The sequence below is a fragment of the Phyllobates terribilis genome, unplaced genomic scaffold (assembly GCF_046119375.1).
Source record: "Phyllobates terribilis strain yellow unplaced genomic scaffold, ASM4611937v1 Scaffold_140__1_contigs__length_4765195, whole genome shotgun sequence".
Lineage (NCBI taxonomy): Eukaryota > Metazoa > Chordata > Amphibia > Anura > Dendrobatidae > Phyllobates > Phyllobates terribilis.
The window spans coordinates 2,259,647-2,275,054 of NW_027362900.1; the positions used below are offsets into that span (position 1 = coordinate 2,259,647).

The 15,408-nt window shown below is 43.3% G+C and overlaps 1 protein-coding gene across 1 annotated transcript in view; it reads right to left on the reverse strand.

Annotated features, from left to right (window-relative positions):
- The window catches only part of LOC141205534 (uncharacterized), a 62,014-nt gene that overhangs the window by 31,320 nt on the left and 15,286 nt on the right, over positions 1-15,408 (reverse strand). Inside the window, exon 7 of the mRNA XM_073664102.1 lies at positions 12,618-14,108. Coding sequence (XP_073520203.1) covers positions 12,618-14,108 — 1,491 coding nt within the window. The remainder of the gene's footprint in view (positions 1-12,617; positions 14,109-15,408) is intronic.

The window sequence follows — 15,408 nt, forward strand, 5'->3', positions numbered from 1 at the left end:
ATCAGGGTAGCCCACACAGTCTACAGCTCCTGCACCTCATCCTCCTCCTCCTCTTCAGCCTCCATCTCCGAAATGACCACATCAGTCACAAGCTGGAAGCACTGCAGCACTGCCTCGGCCAAGCGGCAACAGGCTGTGCTGAAGCTAATATGCTTAGGTGAAAAAACACACAATGCTGAAGAGTTGTGGACAGCTCTGAAAGAGCACACAGATCTGTGGCTCACACCGCTGAACCTACAGCCAGGCATGGTCGTGTGTGACAATGGCCGGAACCTGGTGGCGGCTCTGAGGCAAGGCGAGCTCACACACGTACCATGCCTGGCCCATGTGCTTAACCTCGTGGTTCAGCGGTTTCTTAAATCCTACCCGGAGCTGCCGAATCGGCTTGTTAAAGTACGTCGCCTGTGTGTCCATTTTAGAAAGTCAGCTACAGCTTCCGCCGCCCTTGCAGTGTTTCAGCAGCGTTTGCAGCTTCCGGCTCACAGACTGGTGTGTGATGTCCCCATGCGTTGGAACTCTACACTGCAGATGTTGGGAAGGATTTCTGAGCAGAAGAGGGCAGTTTTTGAGTACCAGCATCAACAAGGCCATCGGTATTCAGTTCAGACTTCACACATAAGACCTCAGGAGTGGACATGGATGTCAGACATATGTACCATCCTCCAAAACGTTGAGGACTCCACCAAGATGGTGAGCGGCGATGACGCCATAATTAGCATCACCATCCCGCTTCTCTGTCTTCTGAAACGCTCTCTGCTCACAATCAAAGAGGATGCATTGCAGGCGGAGCACAATGAGATGGAGCCAGACCTGCCGCCAGCGTTTTATCAAAGCGGGTTTTTAGTGCTGCTGGTGGAATTATAACTGATAAGCGCATCCGCCTGTCAACTGAAAATGCTGACAGGCTGACTCTTATAAAAATTAACAAGGGCTGGATTGGGCCAGACTTCTCAACACCACCGAATGATAGCAGCGTAACATAAACTCCAATCCAGTGTCTTTTTTTGGGAGGTGTATTCCCATGCACCTTCTCACACCCACACATGGGTATACGCTTCCTGATTTTGGCTATTTGCTCTTGTCCTCCTCCTTCTCCTCATCCTCCACCACCATATCACCAGGGTGACCATGGTCCGTGATGCAACATACACATAATTTTTTTAAAGGGTGTTTATGATGCCCGTAAAAAAATTTTTTTATACAGTATGTTCATGTATACCCCCCAGGGGTAAATGTTTGTCAGCCCATACACTTAGTGCATGGGCATTACAAGTATAGGAGGCCCGCTCCTTTCTAATGGGAACATTTTTTTATGAGGCCCTCCTCCATGTCTCTTTCAAGGGGCATTGAATTGCCTCCAAATTTTTGGCAGCCCTTGCATTCACTGCATAGGCCAACACTATGGGAGACTCTTTCCTTTCTAATGGGAATTTGTCGTTACTGTGGCCCTGCTCCATGTGTCTTTAAATTCTTAGTGGTATTTTTACTAAAATTGGTCAGCCGTTGAACTCACTGCATACCCGATAACTGTATAGCAGACCCTCTCTTTTCTAATGGGAACATGTCGTACCTTGTTATTGTGGCCCTGCTGTATGTGTCTTTAAATTCTTAGTGGGGTTTTTCCCAAATTTTGGCAGCCCTTGCAGTCACAGCATGGGCATTACCTCTATAGGAGACCCACTCCTTTATAATGGGAACATTTTTTTTACTGAGACCCTCCTCTATGTCTCTTCAAAGGAGTATTGGGTTGCGTCCAAATTTTTGGCCACCCCTGCAGTCACTGGATACGCAATAACAGTATAGGAGACCCAATTGTTAATAATGGGAACAACACAGCATAGCCGGCTGATGGCTCTCTAACAATAGCTAGGGTCGACTGCTGGCCTTTTAAGAATAGTAAGGGCCATCTGATGTCACTATAAAAATAGGCTTTATGACTTTCAGAGTCCCTCCATCATAAAGAAAACAGGATGTGTCTGATGATGTGTCAGACACCACATTGCCAGATAAGGTTGTAAAATGTTAAAATGACATTTCCCGGTGAATGCATTTGTCTTAAAAAAAAAAAAGGAAAAAAAAAAGAACAATAGGATCTTTCTTTAGTAAAAAACCGGGGTCACTAATTTAACAACAATGTAATCACATTGTTCAGCTCATGCACCTCCTCCTCCATCTCCGAAATGACCACGTCAGTCACAAGCTGACAGCATTGCAGCACTGCCTTGGCCAAGCGGCAACAGGCTGTGCTGAAGATAACATGCTTAATTGACAAACCGCCCAGCACTGCAGAGTTGTTGAAAGCTGTAACACAGCAGCCTGATCTGTGGCTCTCACCGCTGAACATACAGCCAGGCATGGTCGTGTGTGACAATGGGCGGAACCTGGTGACGGGGAAATGACAGCCGGGGTAGATACGGTTTCCCTCTATGCCAGTCCTTTCACCGAGCTAAAGAATATGGCTGTGGTGAAATACAACTCCCACTGAGAAGCTGTTTCAGATTGCAAAAACATTGTGCCCACCACAGGATTTGATTCTGAGGGCTAACCTTTCTCACCCGCTCAAGAGCCCCATAGCGGCTGCAAAGTTAGCGCTATCATGAACTCTCCTGAGGTAGAAGCCAAGGCACACCAGAGGATTCTCTGGTGGGACTGTCTAACCCTGCCAAGAAGCAGTCCTGGCTAAGAAAAGTGTGTGGGGAGGTTCCCGGACACTCTATGGCTGATTTTTTTCTGAGGAGGAAACACACGCAAACACGGGGAGAACATACAAAGTCCTTGCTGATGTTGTCCTTGCTGGGATTTGAACCCAGAATCCCAGCGCTGCAAGTCTTCAGTGCTAACCACTGATCCAATGTGCTGCCGTTCACCCTCTAATATCTAACAGGCTGGAAAAACTTGCACCTACTGCCACTCTATCTTCAGCTCCTTTGTGAGAAAATGTATTTGGGCAGCCACTCAATCTACCAAATAAAATTCCTGAGAAGGAAATTGGGGATGGATTCGCTACTGGTACTGGGGGCAGTGCTAATACCATGGCGTTGTACAATAGTTTGCTGGAAATATTCCAGGCTGGTAGGAGGCAAGCAAATTCCCACAGAAAAGTACCAGCAGTAATGTTCAGGGACCCGCGCTTGTAGAAGAAGGAGACAACACCGGGAGAAATAGTGACGGCTGGGGACCGAGTATGGACACGAGGCATGAGGCATGTGGTTGTGAAAAGCTTCTGCCTCCACGAGCCTAATAGGCCACATTTCAAGTGCAAAAAGCTGACCAGAAATCTGGCAGTTTAGTGTTGCGGCCTGTGGGTGGGTGGGTGGCTGGCTGCATACTTGCACTTGCATTCCAAGTAACAGAAAACTAAGCAGATAGTGGCCTCTATCATCATCATGGCCTCACCTCGGCACTATGAACTCTCCTGAAGGAGAAGCCAGGGCCGGCCGGAGGAGTCTCCGGTTCTCTGGTGAGCCCGTCCAACCCTGCCGAAAAGCAGCCCTGACTAAGAAAAGTGTGGGGGAAGGTTCCCGGACACTCTATGGCTGCTTTTTTAATGTGGATCGGCCATGCTTATGCATGTTATTTCTCAAACCGCATTACAGATCAGGCCATTGTCCAACTCTGTATTCAAGAAATTAAATGCGCAAAGAAAGATGTGTGTGTGTCAAAGCACCACCGACAAGTGCGAGATGAAGTTGGATGGGCTGCCATTGCTTCTGCAATAAGTTGCATTACAGAACTTCCTGGGAGAAATGACACGCAGGGTAGATATGGTTTCCCTCTATGTCAGTCCTTTCACCGAGCTAAATAAAACTCTCAGCAAAAAAAGTTGTGAACTGGCTCCGTACCGTCCCTGGCCACATTCACCTGTCCACGTGTTTGTGGTTAGGCGGTCCTTCCCAGTAAGTGCACTGGGGAGGGCACGGGTAATGTTGTGGGACCCGTGCTTGTGGAAGGCAGAGGCGATACCGGGAAATATAGTGGTGGCTGGGGACCGAGTATGGACACCCGGCCGCCGCCGGCATGAGGTTATGAAAAGCTTCCGCCTCCATGAGCCTAAAAGGCCACATTTCAAGTGCAAGCAGCTGTCAAAAATTTGGCAGTATAGTATTGCAGCCCGTGGGTGGGTGGCTGCCTGCATACTTGCGCTTCCATTCCAAGGAATGGGGTAGGGACAACTGAACGCTGCAGTGGGACAAAGACGTGGACGGTGATTGCTGCAAGTCTGCAACGACAGGAGCATGGCGGGAGGCATCTTCGCATGCTCCAAGGATCACTTATGATGGGCACACTTTTAGGCAGTGACCTGAAAGTCAAAGATGCTTCCAGAGGTCTTCCCATGTCTTTTCAGAACTGTATGCGTCTGATGATGTGTCACACACCACATGGCCAGATAAGGTTGTAAAACGTTAAAATGACATTTCCTGGTGAATGCATTTGTCTTGGTTGAAAGTAATGCAAAAGTGCAAAAACGCATCAAAAACGCTACGTGTGAACATAGCCCAAGGTGTGGAGGAGTATTTTTGGTTTTGGTTATTTATTTTGCCTTCTATACAAGTCATTACCCTGGAAAGGATGTTCCTTAACATATTTCCCAAGAAAATCCATTTTGTTTTTGTTTTTGTATGTTTTATTGTGAGTCCGTAAAAGTGCCGTAATACTCTGACAACGTTGTTGACAACAGTGACCTGGGAGTCAGAAATGCTTCCAGGGGTCTTCCCCATGCTGTTCCCATGTCATTTGAGCACTGTTCCCATCGATTTGGGCAACTTTTAGGCCCTCTGCAGACCACCAGGGGAGCCGCCTGAAAAATGCTCGAGTTTCCCATAGACTTACATTGGGCTCGTTGCTCGGGTCGAGCACCCGAGTATTCCAATTTGCTCGACCCGAGCAACGAGTACCCGAGCATTTTAGTGCTCGCTCATCACTAGCCTTAAGTGATTGGGGGGCAAAAGGGGAGTCTTCTGAGATATTATTGAACACTTTGGCTAAAAATGGTACTAACAGAGGTGCAAACATATTATAAAATCTATTATTGGATCCATCTCCCCCAGGCCTCTTTCCGATAGGGAATGATTTATTGGCCTCTCCTATCTCTTGTTCAGTGAAAGCTTTGTCTAGTATCTCCTGCTCAGGGGTCTGTAAGGAAGGAAAGTCAGTGTCCATAATATATTTGTCAATTTTTGTTTCAAGAATATTAGGTGGCATGTCGTGGTATTGTCCATGAATATTATATAGCGAACTATAAAAGAAACTAAATGCTTCCGATATGTCAATGGGGTTATGAATTTCTGGCACGGGTGCCCCTTTTATTTTGGATACGTATGTCCTTTGCATCCGTGGATGTAACCTCCTTGCCAATAAGCGACCACATTTATCTGCGAATTCGTACGAGTACCTTCATTTGTGATCTTCGAATTTTGTATACGTTTGATCTAGTAAAGACCTTCCCTCCTTTCGTTTTTCAATCAGATCGATTTTATGAAAAAAAAAAACAAAAGAATTACCAACATTTTGTTTTTTTGTTATACAAACATTGCGAGAAAAACAATAAAAAGAAAGAAAAACCAGTAAACAATACAACAACTGGTTTACAATGATATAAATCCCAATATCGCTCTATAGTACAATGTTTTGGAAAAGTAATTTTACATTTGTACATAAATATCTGAATACTTCCTGACGGCTTTTTTTCCCTATTGGGACATCAAAAGAAAAAGAATATATCTGTGTGGACTGAGACAATTATTATTTGCTGACACCTTAGGTATAAGAATATAAATTACTGGTTTACTGTAAGGAAATGAACAAATGATCCAGTATAGTATTTCTGAGGTTTTCTGAAGCAATACCTGGGGTAATTAACCATTGCTCCCATATGTGTATGAATTTCTTGAGAGCGTTCCTTTTTATATAAGATCCCCTTTCCAAGCATAGAGTGTTATTTATCCTGGATTTTAGTTCTGTTATCGTTGGGGGAGAATTGTCTATCCAATGTAGTGCCAACAACTATCTGGCTTGGAATAATTTTCTCGAGGTAGCTACTGCCATATGGGAGTCTGGGTCTACGACCTCTCCCAGGAGTCCTAGGATACAGATTTTAGGTTCCAACTGAAGTTGTATCCCAAATACAGATAGTACAAGAGCGATCACCCCCTTCCAGTAGTCACCATTATTTACACATTCCCACGTCATATGCATCAGGTGGGCGTCATTTTGACCACATCTAGGACATGTGTCATCTGTTTGTATTTCAATTTTAAGTAAAATACTTGGGGATCTATATACCCTATGAATGAGAAGAATTCGGGACAATCTTTGTGACTCTGACAATGAACGTTTCGGTGTCAAATCCAGTATTTCCCCTATTGCTCCTCAGATAATTGACCCACACCCTCCTCCCATTTTGTCTTAACTATCAATATTATCCAAATGTAGGGCAAGTAACTGCCTATAAATAAGGGATATTAGACCTTTTGTATTCAACGATGTAGTAATGGTATCTATTGGGTGATGTCTATCAATCAGTATGGCGTTTATTCTAGTTGTGTACTATATGCAAGATGTATTTGCAGATATTGATAAAACACCCTATGCAGAAGGTTAAAACCTGCCTTTATTTGTTCAAAGCTCTTGAATAATCCATCCCTCAAGAGTTGAAATACCAAACTTATACCCCTATCCTGCCACTCACTAACACTTTTTAGTTTCTGTAGCTCTGGTAAGTTATAGTTGTGCCATAAAGGAGTATAGTTTGTGTACTTTCCAATCCCCAGAATATTTTACCCCTATCCCGCGCCTTATATATTAACTTTAGTGTACAACATTTTAAGTCATTTTCTCGAGGAGGCCCCATATCTAGTACCGAGAATGGAAGCTTCCACTTGGTTCCTTTCCATAAGTAGGTGCCCTGAAATTACACAATATTTTCAAGTACCCCATCCATGAAACTACTTTAGCTCTCTTCTAGCATTAAGCAGGTCTACATATACCTGGAGGGAAGCAGATCGTTTATGTTGTTTGTCAAGGAGATCAATCCGCTCAAGCAAATGGGAGACTTTAGCTGTTCTCTCCTTTTTTTAGCATTTATCTATGTTTTATTATTATCCCTCTGAGGACACATGTGAGTGCTTCCCATTGAAATGGTAAGCTAGTTTCATCATGCTCATATATGTGAAGGAGTCTATAGTCTCAACAAGGTCTGAGACACAGATTGAGTCTTTCAGCAGATTATCATTTAGGTTCCAACATCTGAAGCCTTGGTGGAGTCTGGTAGAATCAGATTACAATATACAGGAGCATGATCTGACCATACAGCAGTTCCTATCTGAGATGTAGGTTGCTATGTAGGCAACTGACGACTAATTGAGAAAAGGACTATATGGCTATGCATATTGTGTAAAGGAGAATAATAGGTATAATCCTTTACGTCTGGATGTAGTATCCTCCATACATCGACCGGTTGAGACCAAAGCACAATTAGCAAAGCTTTTATTTGTGTTTTAGATTGGTGACTCTGGTCCAGGGACGCGTCTAAAGAAGGATCCAAGACAAAATTAAAGTCACCTCCAATGATGATAAGATCCTCCACAAAATATTTTAGTTTAAGTAATGACGGCATGTCTTAATTTGGTCACAATTAGGGAGATAGAAATTTGCCAAAGTCAAAATTTTGGAGTAGATGGAGATCTTAACAAACACATACCTCCTCTCCGTGTCAGACAGTGTTTCTACAATAGTATGCAGCAGTGATCTGTGGCGGCCTATACTCAGCACCTTAGACTTCAAAACAGCATTTTTCTGGGACGCCAAGATGAATAATATCTATTAGTAATCTGAGGAATATGATCGCCTCTAAAGTGTGACTCCTGAAGAAAGAGAAAATGTACATGCTGTTAATGCCTACGATAAAACACTTGAGCTCCTTTCTCTGGAACATTAAGTCCTCTGACATTTAATGAACAAGTTTTGAGTTGTGCCATATTATATGAAAAAAATGGGGAATGGAAGAGAGAAAGATTAAAAGAGGAAGTATAGACGGTAGATAGTAACGTCTACCTCTCAGTGTCTAAGAAGTATAGATTATGAATATATCAAAACAGTAGGAAAATGCGAAACAAGCAGATCCCAATGCAAGTCCCTAACTGGGGGTTGTCTTTACAGGCGTAAGGTCAAACTTTCAGTTCTAGGATTCCTATTAGGTGGAACCATGGAATATAAAGCAAGTAATGTAATACAGCCTGATATTACAGTAGTATCATGTGAACTCAACTTATATGCCGGTCTAAGATCTTATGTGAACTTAGACATTCTATATAGTGGAAGAGTGGCACCTAATGCTCTATTTAGATATATCTAATTATATGCTTAAAGAAATAAGTAAGCATCTGCAAACTGTCTCTCATCAGGGAAGACAAGATTCATTTCAGGAGCTCATATGATTGGCAGGTTCCTTTCCCATCTGTCGGCATCACCATCAAGTTCCTGATCCATTGAACGCCTTCTGTGACGTGCTGGTACTCTCTGGGGCAATGGTAGAACAGGTGGCCAGTCAGATATATGGAATGTCCAGGGCATCACAAATAGGTCTCATGTTGCTTGGATCTTTGAAAATATACAGCTGGAATGGATACCCCCAGGAGTACATCAGGCCATTTTCCCGGATGGCATCAAGTAGTGGTTTCAATACCCTTCTTTTAGCAAGAGTCATTCAGGATAGATATGTGATCAATTATATGCATTTTCCATTGAAATCACCAGGACCCAACTCCTCTGCTTTCCTCACAATGGCCTCTTTTACATTGAAAAAATGTACAGTACAGACCAAACGTTTGGACACACCTTCTCATTTAAAGATTTTTCTGTATTTTCATGACTATGAAAATTGTACATTCACACTGAAAGCATCAAAACCATGAATTAACACATGTGGAATTATATACTTAACAAAAAAGTGTGAAACAACTGAAATATGTCTTATATTCTAGGTTCTTCAAAGTAGCCACCTTTTGCTTTGATGACTGCATTGCACAATCTTGGCATTCTCTTGATGAGCTTCAAGAGGTAGTCACCGGAAATGGTCTTCCAACAATCTTGAAGGAGTTCCCAGAGATGTTTACCACTTGTTGGTCCTTTTGCCTACACTCTGCGGTCCAGCTCACCCCAAACCATCTCGATTGGGTTCAGGTCTGGGGACTGTGGAGGCCAGGTCATCTGGCGTAGCACCCCATCACTCCCCTTCTTGGTCAAATAGCCCTTACACAGCCTGGAGGTGTGTTTGGGATCAATGTCCTGTTGAAAAATAAATGATGGTCCAACTAAACGCAAACCGGATGGAATAGCATGCCGCTGCAAGATGCTGTGGTAGCCATGCTGGTTCAGTATGCCTTCAATTTTGAATACATCCAACCCAACAGTGTCACCAGCAAAGCATCCCCCACCATCACACCTCCTTCTCCATGCTTCACGGTGGGAACCAGGCATGTAGAGTCCATCCGTTCACCTTTTCTGCGTCGCACAAAGACACGGTGGTTGGAACCAAAGATCTCAAATTTGGACTCATCAGACCAAAGCACAGATTTCCACTGGTGTAATGTCCATTCCTTGTGTTCTTTAGCCCAAACAAGTCTCTTCTGCTTGTTGCCTGTCCTTAGCAGTGGTTTCCTAGCAGCTATTTTACCATGAAGGCCTGCTGCACAAAGTCTCCTCTTAACAGTTGTTGTAGAGATGTGTCTGCTGCTAGAACTCTGTGTGGCATTGACCTGGTCTCTAATCTGAGCTGCTGTTAACCTGCGATTTCTGAGGCTGGTGCCTCTGATAAACTTATCCTCAGAAGCAGAGGTGACTCTTTGTCTTCCTTTCCTGGGGCGGTCCTCATGTGAGCCAGTTTCTTTGTAGAGCTTGATGGTTTTTGCAACTGCACTTGGGGACACTTTCAAAGTTTGCCCAATTTTTTGGACTGACTGACCTTCATTTCTTAAAGTAATGATGGCCATAATTTGTATTATGGCAAGAAAAAAGCAGCTAACAGTCTATTCAGTAGGACTATCAGTGCACAACACAACTGATGTCCCAACCCCATTTATAAGGCAAGAAATCCCACTTATTAAACCTGACAGGACACACCTATGAAGTGAAAACCATTTCCAGTGACTACCTCTTGAGGCTCATCAAGAGAATGCCAAGAGTGTGCAAAGCAGTCATCAAAGCAAAAAGTGGCTACTTTGAAGAACCTAGAATATAAGACATATTTTCAGTTGTTTCACACTTTTTTGTTAAGTATATAATTCCACATGTGTTAATTCATAGTTTTGATGCCTTCAGTGTGAATGTACAATTTTCATAGTCATGAAAATACAGAAAAATCTTTAAATGAGGTGTGTCCAAACTTTTGGTCTGTACTGTATGTGACAGATAATGTACCTTGGACGCTCAGGATCTGGGCCATGATTGCCTATTGTCCGGTGCGCCTTATAAATCTCCAGCTCCTTATCAATAGAATCACCAAGGATATTATGAATAATGATCGCAGTGTGGGCAGAATCACTTGTGCATTGATGCTTTCAGGTATACCCCTTATCCAGATATTATTGTGATTTTCTTGATCATCAACCATATTAAACAGGTGGTTTATTTACTGGCTGTGAAGATTCAGTGTTAGTTTCTGAGCATTATGATGGCCTCTAACTTGGACGACATTATCCTCTAATCTCTGTACCTTGTCAGTAAGCTGTGACAGGATAGAAGTGAGGGGACGTATTTCAGTATTGGATGTGGTCTCCAGCCTCTGAATATATTGCTCCATATCTTCTTTAGTAGGGATAGATGCAATCTGATATACAAATAAGTTATGTTGTTCCCCATATCAGAATAACCTGTGGTTGGGGGGTAAATGTCCCTGTGAAGCAAGCACTGCTCAGTATGGGGGCTTTGGTGAGAGTACAGGGAGATTTGTGGAGCTATTTTCTTGTGAGGCCTACATTAAGAGAGAAGCTGGTGCAGGACATACAGCCTGGAGCTGTCTGGCATCATGAGGGTTAAGACTGCTTCTTTTTCCATGCTGAGGTGAGGCAGTAATAGCTCCGGAGCAGGAAGATAAGACCTTCCATAAGAAACACTGCATACCAGACATGCTGACAGAGGTGGAGGACCTCAGACTAACCTCTGATCTCTTCTTTCTTTCCCATATCGAAAGTCATGTTTGAGGCTGTAAATTGCTTATAATTCCCCCAAGAACACGGTCTGAAGAGAGGGCTCTCAGTGTGTGCATTCTCTTGGTGCTATGTCCAGGCCATGTCCTTCCTGTTGATGTACAATACGTCTGAAGGTGGCGATGATTGGGAGCAGGATTGTGTGATGTAACAATCTTGTGGGATGTAACAGCCTTACGGAAAAGCAAGTTGTGACACCAATGGAACGGCGCCAGAACAGGAAGTGCGTATGAGTGTTTTTATTTTAACAAGGCCAAACATGAGGAATGAGAAGGAGTTGTCCTAGTAGTGGACAACCCCTTTATGAAGATGCAATTTTCGGTTAAAAATGAAAAAGGCTTCTCCCCTGTGTGACTTCTCTGAAGTTTATTAAAGGGAAGGTGCCATCAATTTTTTTTTTCTTTTTGTGAAAATAACATTATAATATTAATTTAAGCTTTGTAATGCAGTGTTTGCATAGATTGCAAACACTGCAACATGCAAAATATCTATATATAAAAAAAAAAGATTACCTATACTTGCAGCTAGGGGGAGCATCTTCCTGTATAGACCTCAAGCAGCTACAGTAATGCTTACTTGCATTACGTTAGCTGCAAAATTGGGGCAGTGTCCTTGAGACATCAATGTTTCCCTCCCCTTTTAGGTGTTATACTACACCCAAAAGTGGGGGAGGCAGAATAAAGACTAGAGACAATGCACCGCCAGTTTCTTGGTGACGGCACTGTGATCTAATCTCAACCAGCTGCTAAACAGGCAGTGGATCTCAGTATATTTACAGAAGAGCAAGCAGAAGGAAGACAACGGACTGTGGAGCAACGTGGACCTGAGGAGAAGAGCTGCACGCAGTGGAGAAGAGAGCAGCTGAGAGGCCAGGACCGAGGAGACTAAACAGTGCAGCGGTGAGGGTCCATAGCTTTACAGCACAGGCAGTGGAGGATGGGAGAATATGAGAGCAGAGCTTGGGGAGCTTGTGTGTGTGTGTGTGTGTGTGTGTAAAAAGCTTCCAGTTACATGTCCTCAGTGTGGAAGCTCTGGGCCACAATGAAATGGCACCTAGACACACCTACAGCTGTGAATTGAGCAGCCCACAGAGGCGTGCCCAGTTCACAGCTAATGTGGCTACAATGTTACAGATAGGGTCGGCATCCGACCGCTGAAGCCTATGTTCAGGGCTGCCGTATTTTAAGGAGTGTGAGTGTAGTGTAGTAACTCTTACACTCCTGAAAAGCAAGATGGCAGCCCCCAGTAGCTGCAAAACAAATTAATAAAAAATAAACTATAAATACTGGGCACTTGAAAATATGTTATAACATTAAGGAATTTAACATTTCAATTTATTTTACATAATGTAAAAATGCAGCACCTTCCCTTTAAGAGTTGATTTCCGTGTAAACCATTTCCCACATTAAGAACATGAAAATGGCTTCTTGTCTGTGTGAATACTTTGGTGACTAAGAAGTGATGATTTCTTCACAAAACATTTCCCACATTCTGAACAGGAAAAAGGCTTCTCCCCTGTGTGAGTTCTCTTGTGCTTAACCAAATCTGATTTCTGGATGAAACATTTCCCACATTCTGAACAGGAAAAAGACTTCTCCCCTGTGTGAATTCTCTTGTGCTTAAGCAAACCTGAGTTCCGGCTAAAATATTTCCCACATTCTGAACAGGAAAAAGGCTTCTCCCCTGTGTGAGTTCTCTTGTGCTTAACCAAATCTGATTTCTGCATGAAACATTTCCCACATTCTGAACAGGAAAAAGGCTTCTCCCCTGTGTGAGTTCTCTGGTGATTAACCAAATATGATTTCTGGTTAAAATATTTCCCACATTCTGAACAGGAAAAAGGCTTCTCCCCTGTGTGAGTTCTCTGGTGATTAACCAAATCTGATTTCTGCATGAAACATTTCCCACATTCTGAACAGGAAAAAGGCTTCTCCTCTGTGTGAGTTCTCTTGTGCTTAACCAAATCTGATTTCTGCATGAAACATTTCCCACATTCTGAACAGGAAAAAGGCTTCTCCTCTGTGTGAGTTCTCTTGTGCTTAACCAAATCTGATTTCTGCATGAAACATTTCCCACATTCTAAACAGTAAAAAGGCTTTTCCCCTGTGTGAGTTCTCTGGTGATTAACCAAATATGATTTCTGGTTAAAATATTTCCCACATTCTGAACAGGAAAAAGGCTTCTCCCCTGTGTGAATTCTCTTGTGCTTAAGCAAACCTGAGTTCCGGCTAAAATATTTCCCACATTCTGAACAGGAAAAAGGCTTCTCTCCTGTGTGAATCCTCTTGTGCTTAACCAAAACTGATTTTCGGCTAAAACATTTTCCACATTCTGAACAGGAAAAAGGCTTCTCCCCTGTGTGAGTTCTCTGGTGATTAACCAAAGTTGATTTGCGGCTAAAACATTTTCCACATTCTGAACAGGAAAAAGGCTTCTCTGCTGTGTGAGTTCTCTGATGTCTGATTAAAATTGATTTCTCTGTAAAACATTTTACACATTCTGAACAAGAAAATGGCTTCTCCTCTGTGTGACTTCTCTGGTGATTAACAAGATTTGACTTCTGGTTAAAAAATTTCCCACACTTGAAACAAAAAAATCTATTCTCTGCTGTGTGAATGCTTTGATGTTTAAGAAAAGACTTTTCGAGGGAAAAACTATTTCCATATTCTGAACATGAAAATGGCTTCTTTGAATTAGGAGCAGTTTGTTTTTTAATGATTATTTTGTGACTTTGACTTTCCTTAGTAGTCAGTAATGATTCAGATGACAGATCTTTGCTGTGAAGGGATGATGGTATATCTGGAATAATGGCATTCAATTCAATTGTATCTTGCGGATTCTCAAGATCATCTGATTTAAAAATTGAAGATGTCAGCTGTTCCTCTGATCTCCTGGTACAGTCATCTGCCAAGAATAAAACCAATTATTATTTATGAATAACATATCCTTAAAATTTATATTGATGAACATTTCTATTTAAACTCTCCGTAAAAATGTACTTTATGTAAAAGTATCATTATTTACCAAGAAAACGTCACAGATAAATCAGCCTTACCAACACCAAATCAGATAACAAATGCACTAGCATTTTAGTGTTGGTTGGGTGTACTGGGGTGTCTGTCCATGTGGGGTGCACTTATATAGTGCTGGGCAGCCCTCCTGATCTAATAGTATAGACATCATCACTATCCTAAGCCAGACACTGTGCATCACACCTACCTGTGTGACTGGCGTCCTATGCAAGCTTCATCTGTGTGCATCTTTAATACTAGGCAACCACCCCCTCCATGAATTGGTAGGTTTGTGAGTGGTTGCGCCATCAGTATTTTGCACCTGCGCTGCCCCCACCTTTATCATGGGCATCTTCTGCATCCTGCTAGTGCATTTGTTATATGATTTGGGGTTAGTAAGGCTGTATCTTTTTCTGTGATTTTTTTTTAAAGTTTGCCTTATGTTATCCGACTTTATTCACCAGGACAATAATGTAACATACCTGGCGGCGTCCTTGCATAGTGGTCCATCTCCCACTGTGCAAGAGCGCGCACTTGATCTCCAGTCCAGTCTGCTAGCCTGGCTTCCCTCCATGCTGTTTGCTTGCCTCTGTTTCTGCTGCTTAAGGGCGGCGCCCGATCACTTCCTGTTTCTTGTACCTGCTGCGGGCACACCTCTTGTGCGTCCTCAGCCTATTGCTGTCTGTCACCTGGTATTTAACCCAGCTCCTCCCAGGAAACCCTGCCTGAGCATTGTGTTTCATTCAGTGTGCTCTTGCACTCTGAATGTGCCAGGTCCCTTTCTGTGTTTGCTTGCCTGCCTTTCCTGGAGGCTGTATTTCCAGGCCTGTCTGAACACGCTCCTAGCCTGTTCCTTCCGCCTTCTAGGGGCTGCATACCTCGACCCGCTCCTGTATCTCGTCTGTCCTGTCTGAACACGCTCCTAGCCTGTTCCTTCCGCCTTCTAGGGGCTGCATACCTAGACGCGCTCCTGTATCTTGCTACTGTGTCTGTTCTTGTCTGAATACTCTTCTAGCCTGTTTCCTGTTTTTCTCTATGTCCGTACCTTTCCTTTTTCTGCAGAGTCCGAACTCGTACCTAACTCCTGTTCGCAGTCACTGTACTCCCGTTTGTGAGTTTGTGGTCCACTCGCTACTTCACTGCAAGTACCCTGTGGGTATCTGGTTCTGCCTTTCCCTTCCTGTCTGTTCCGT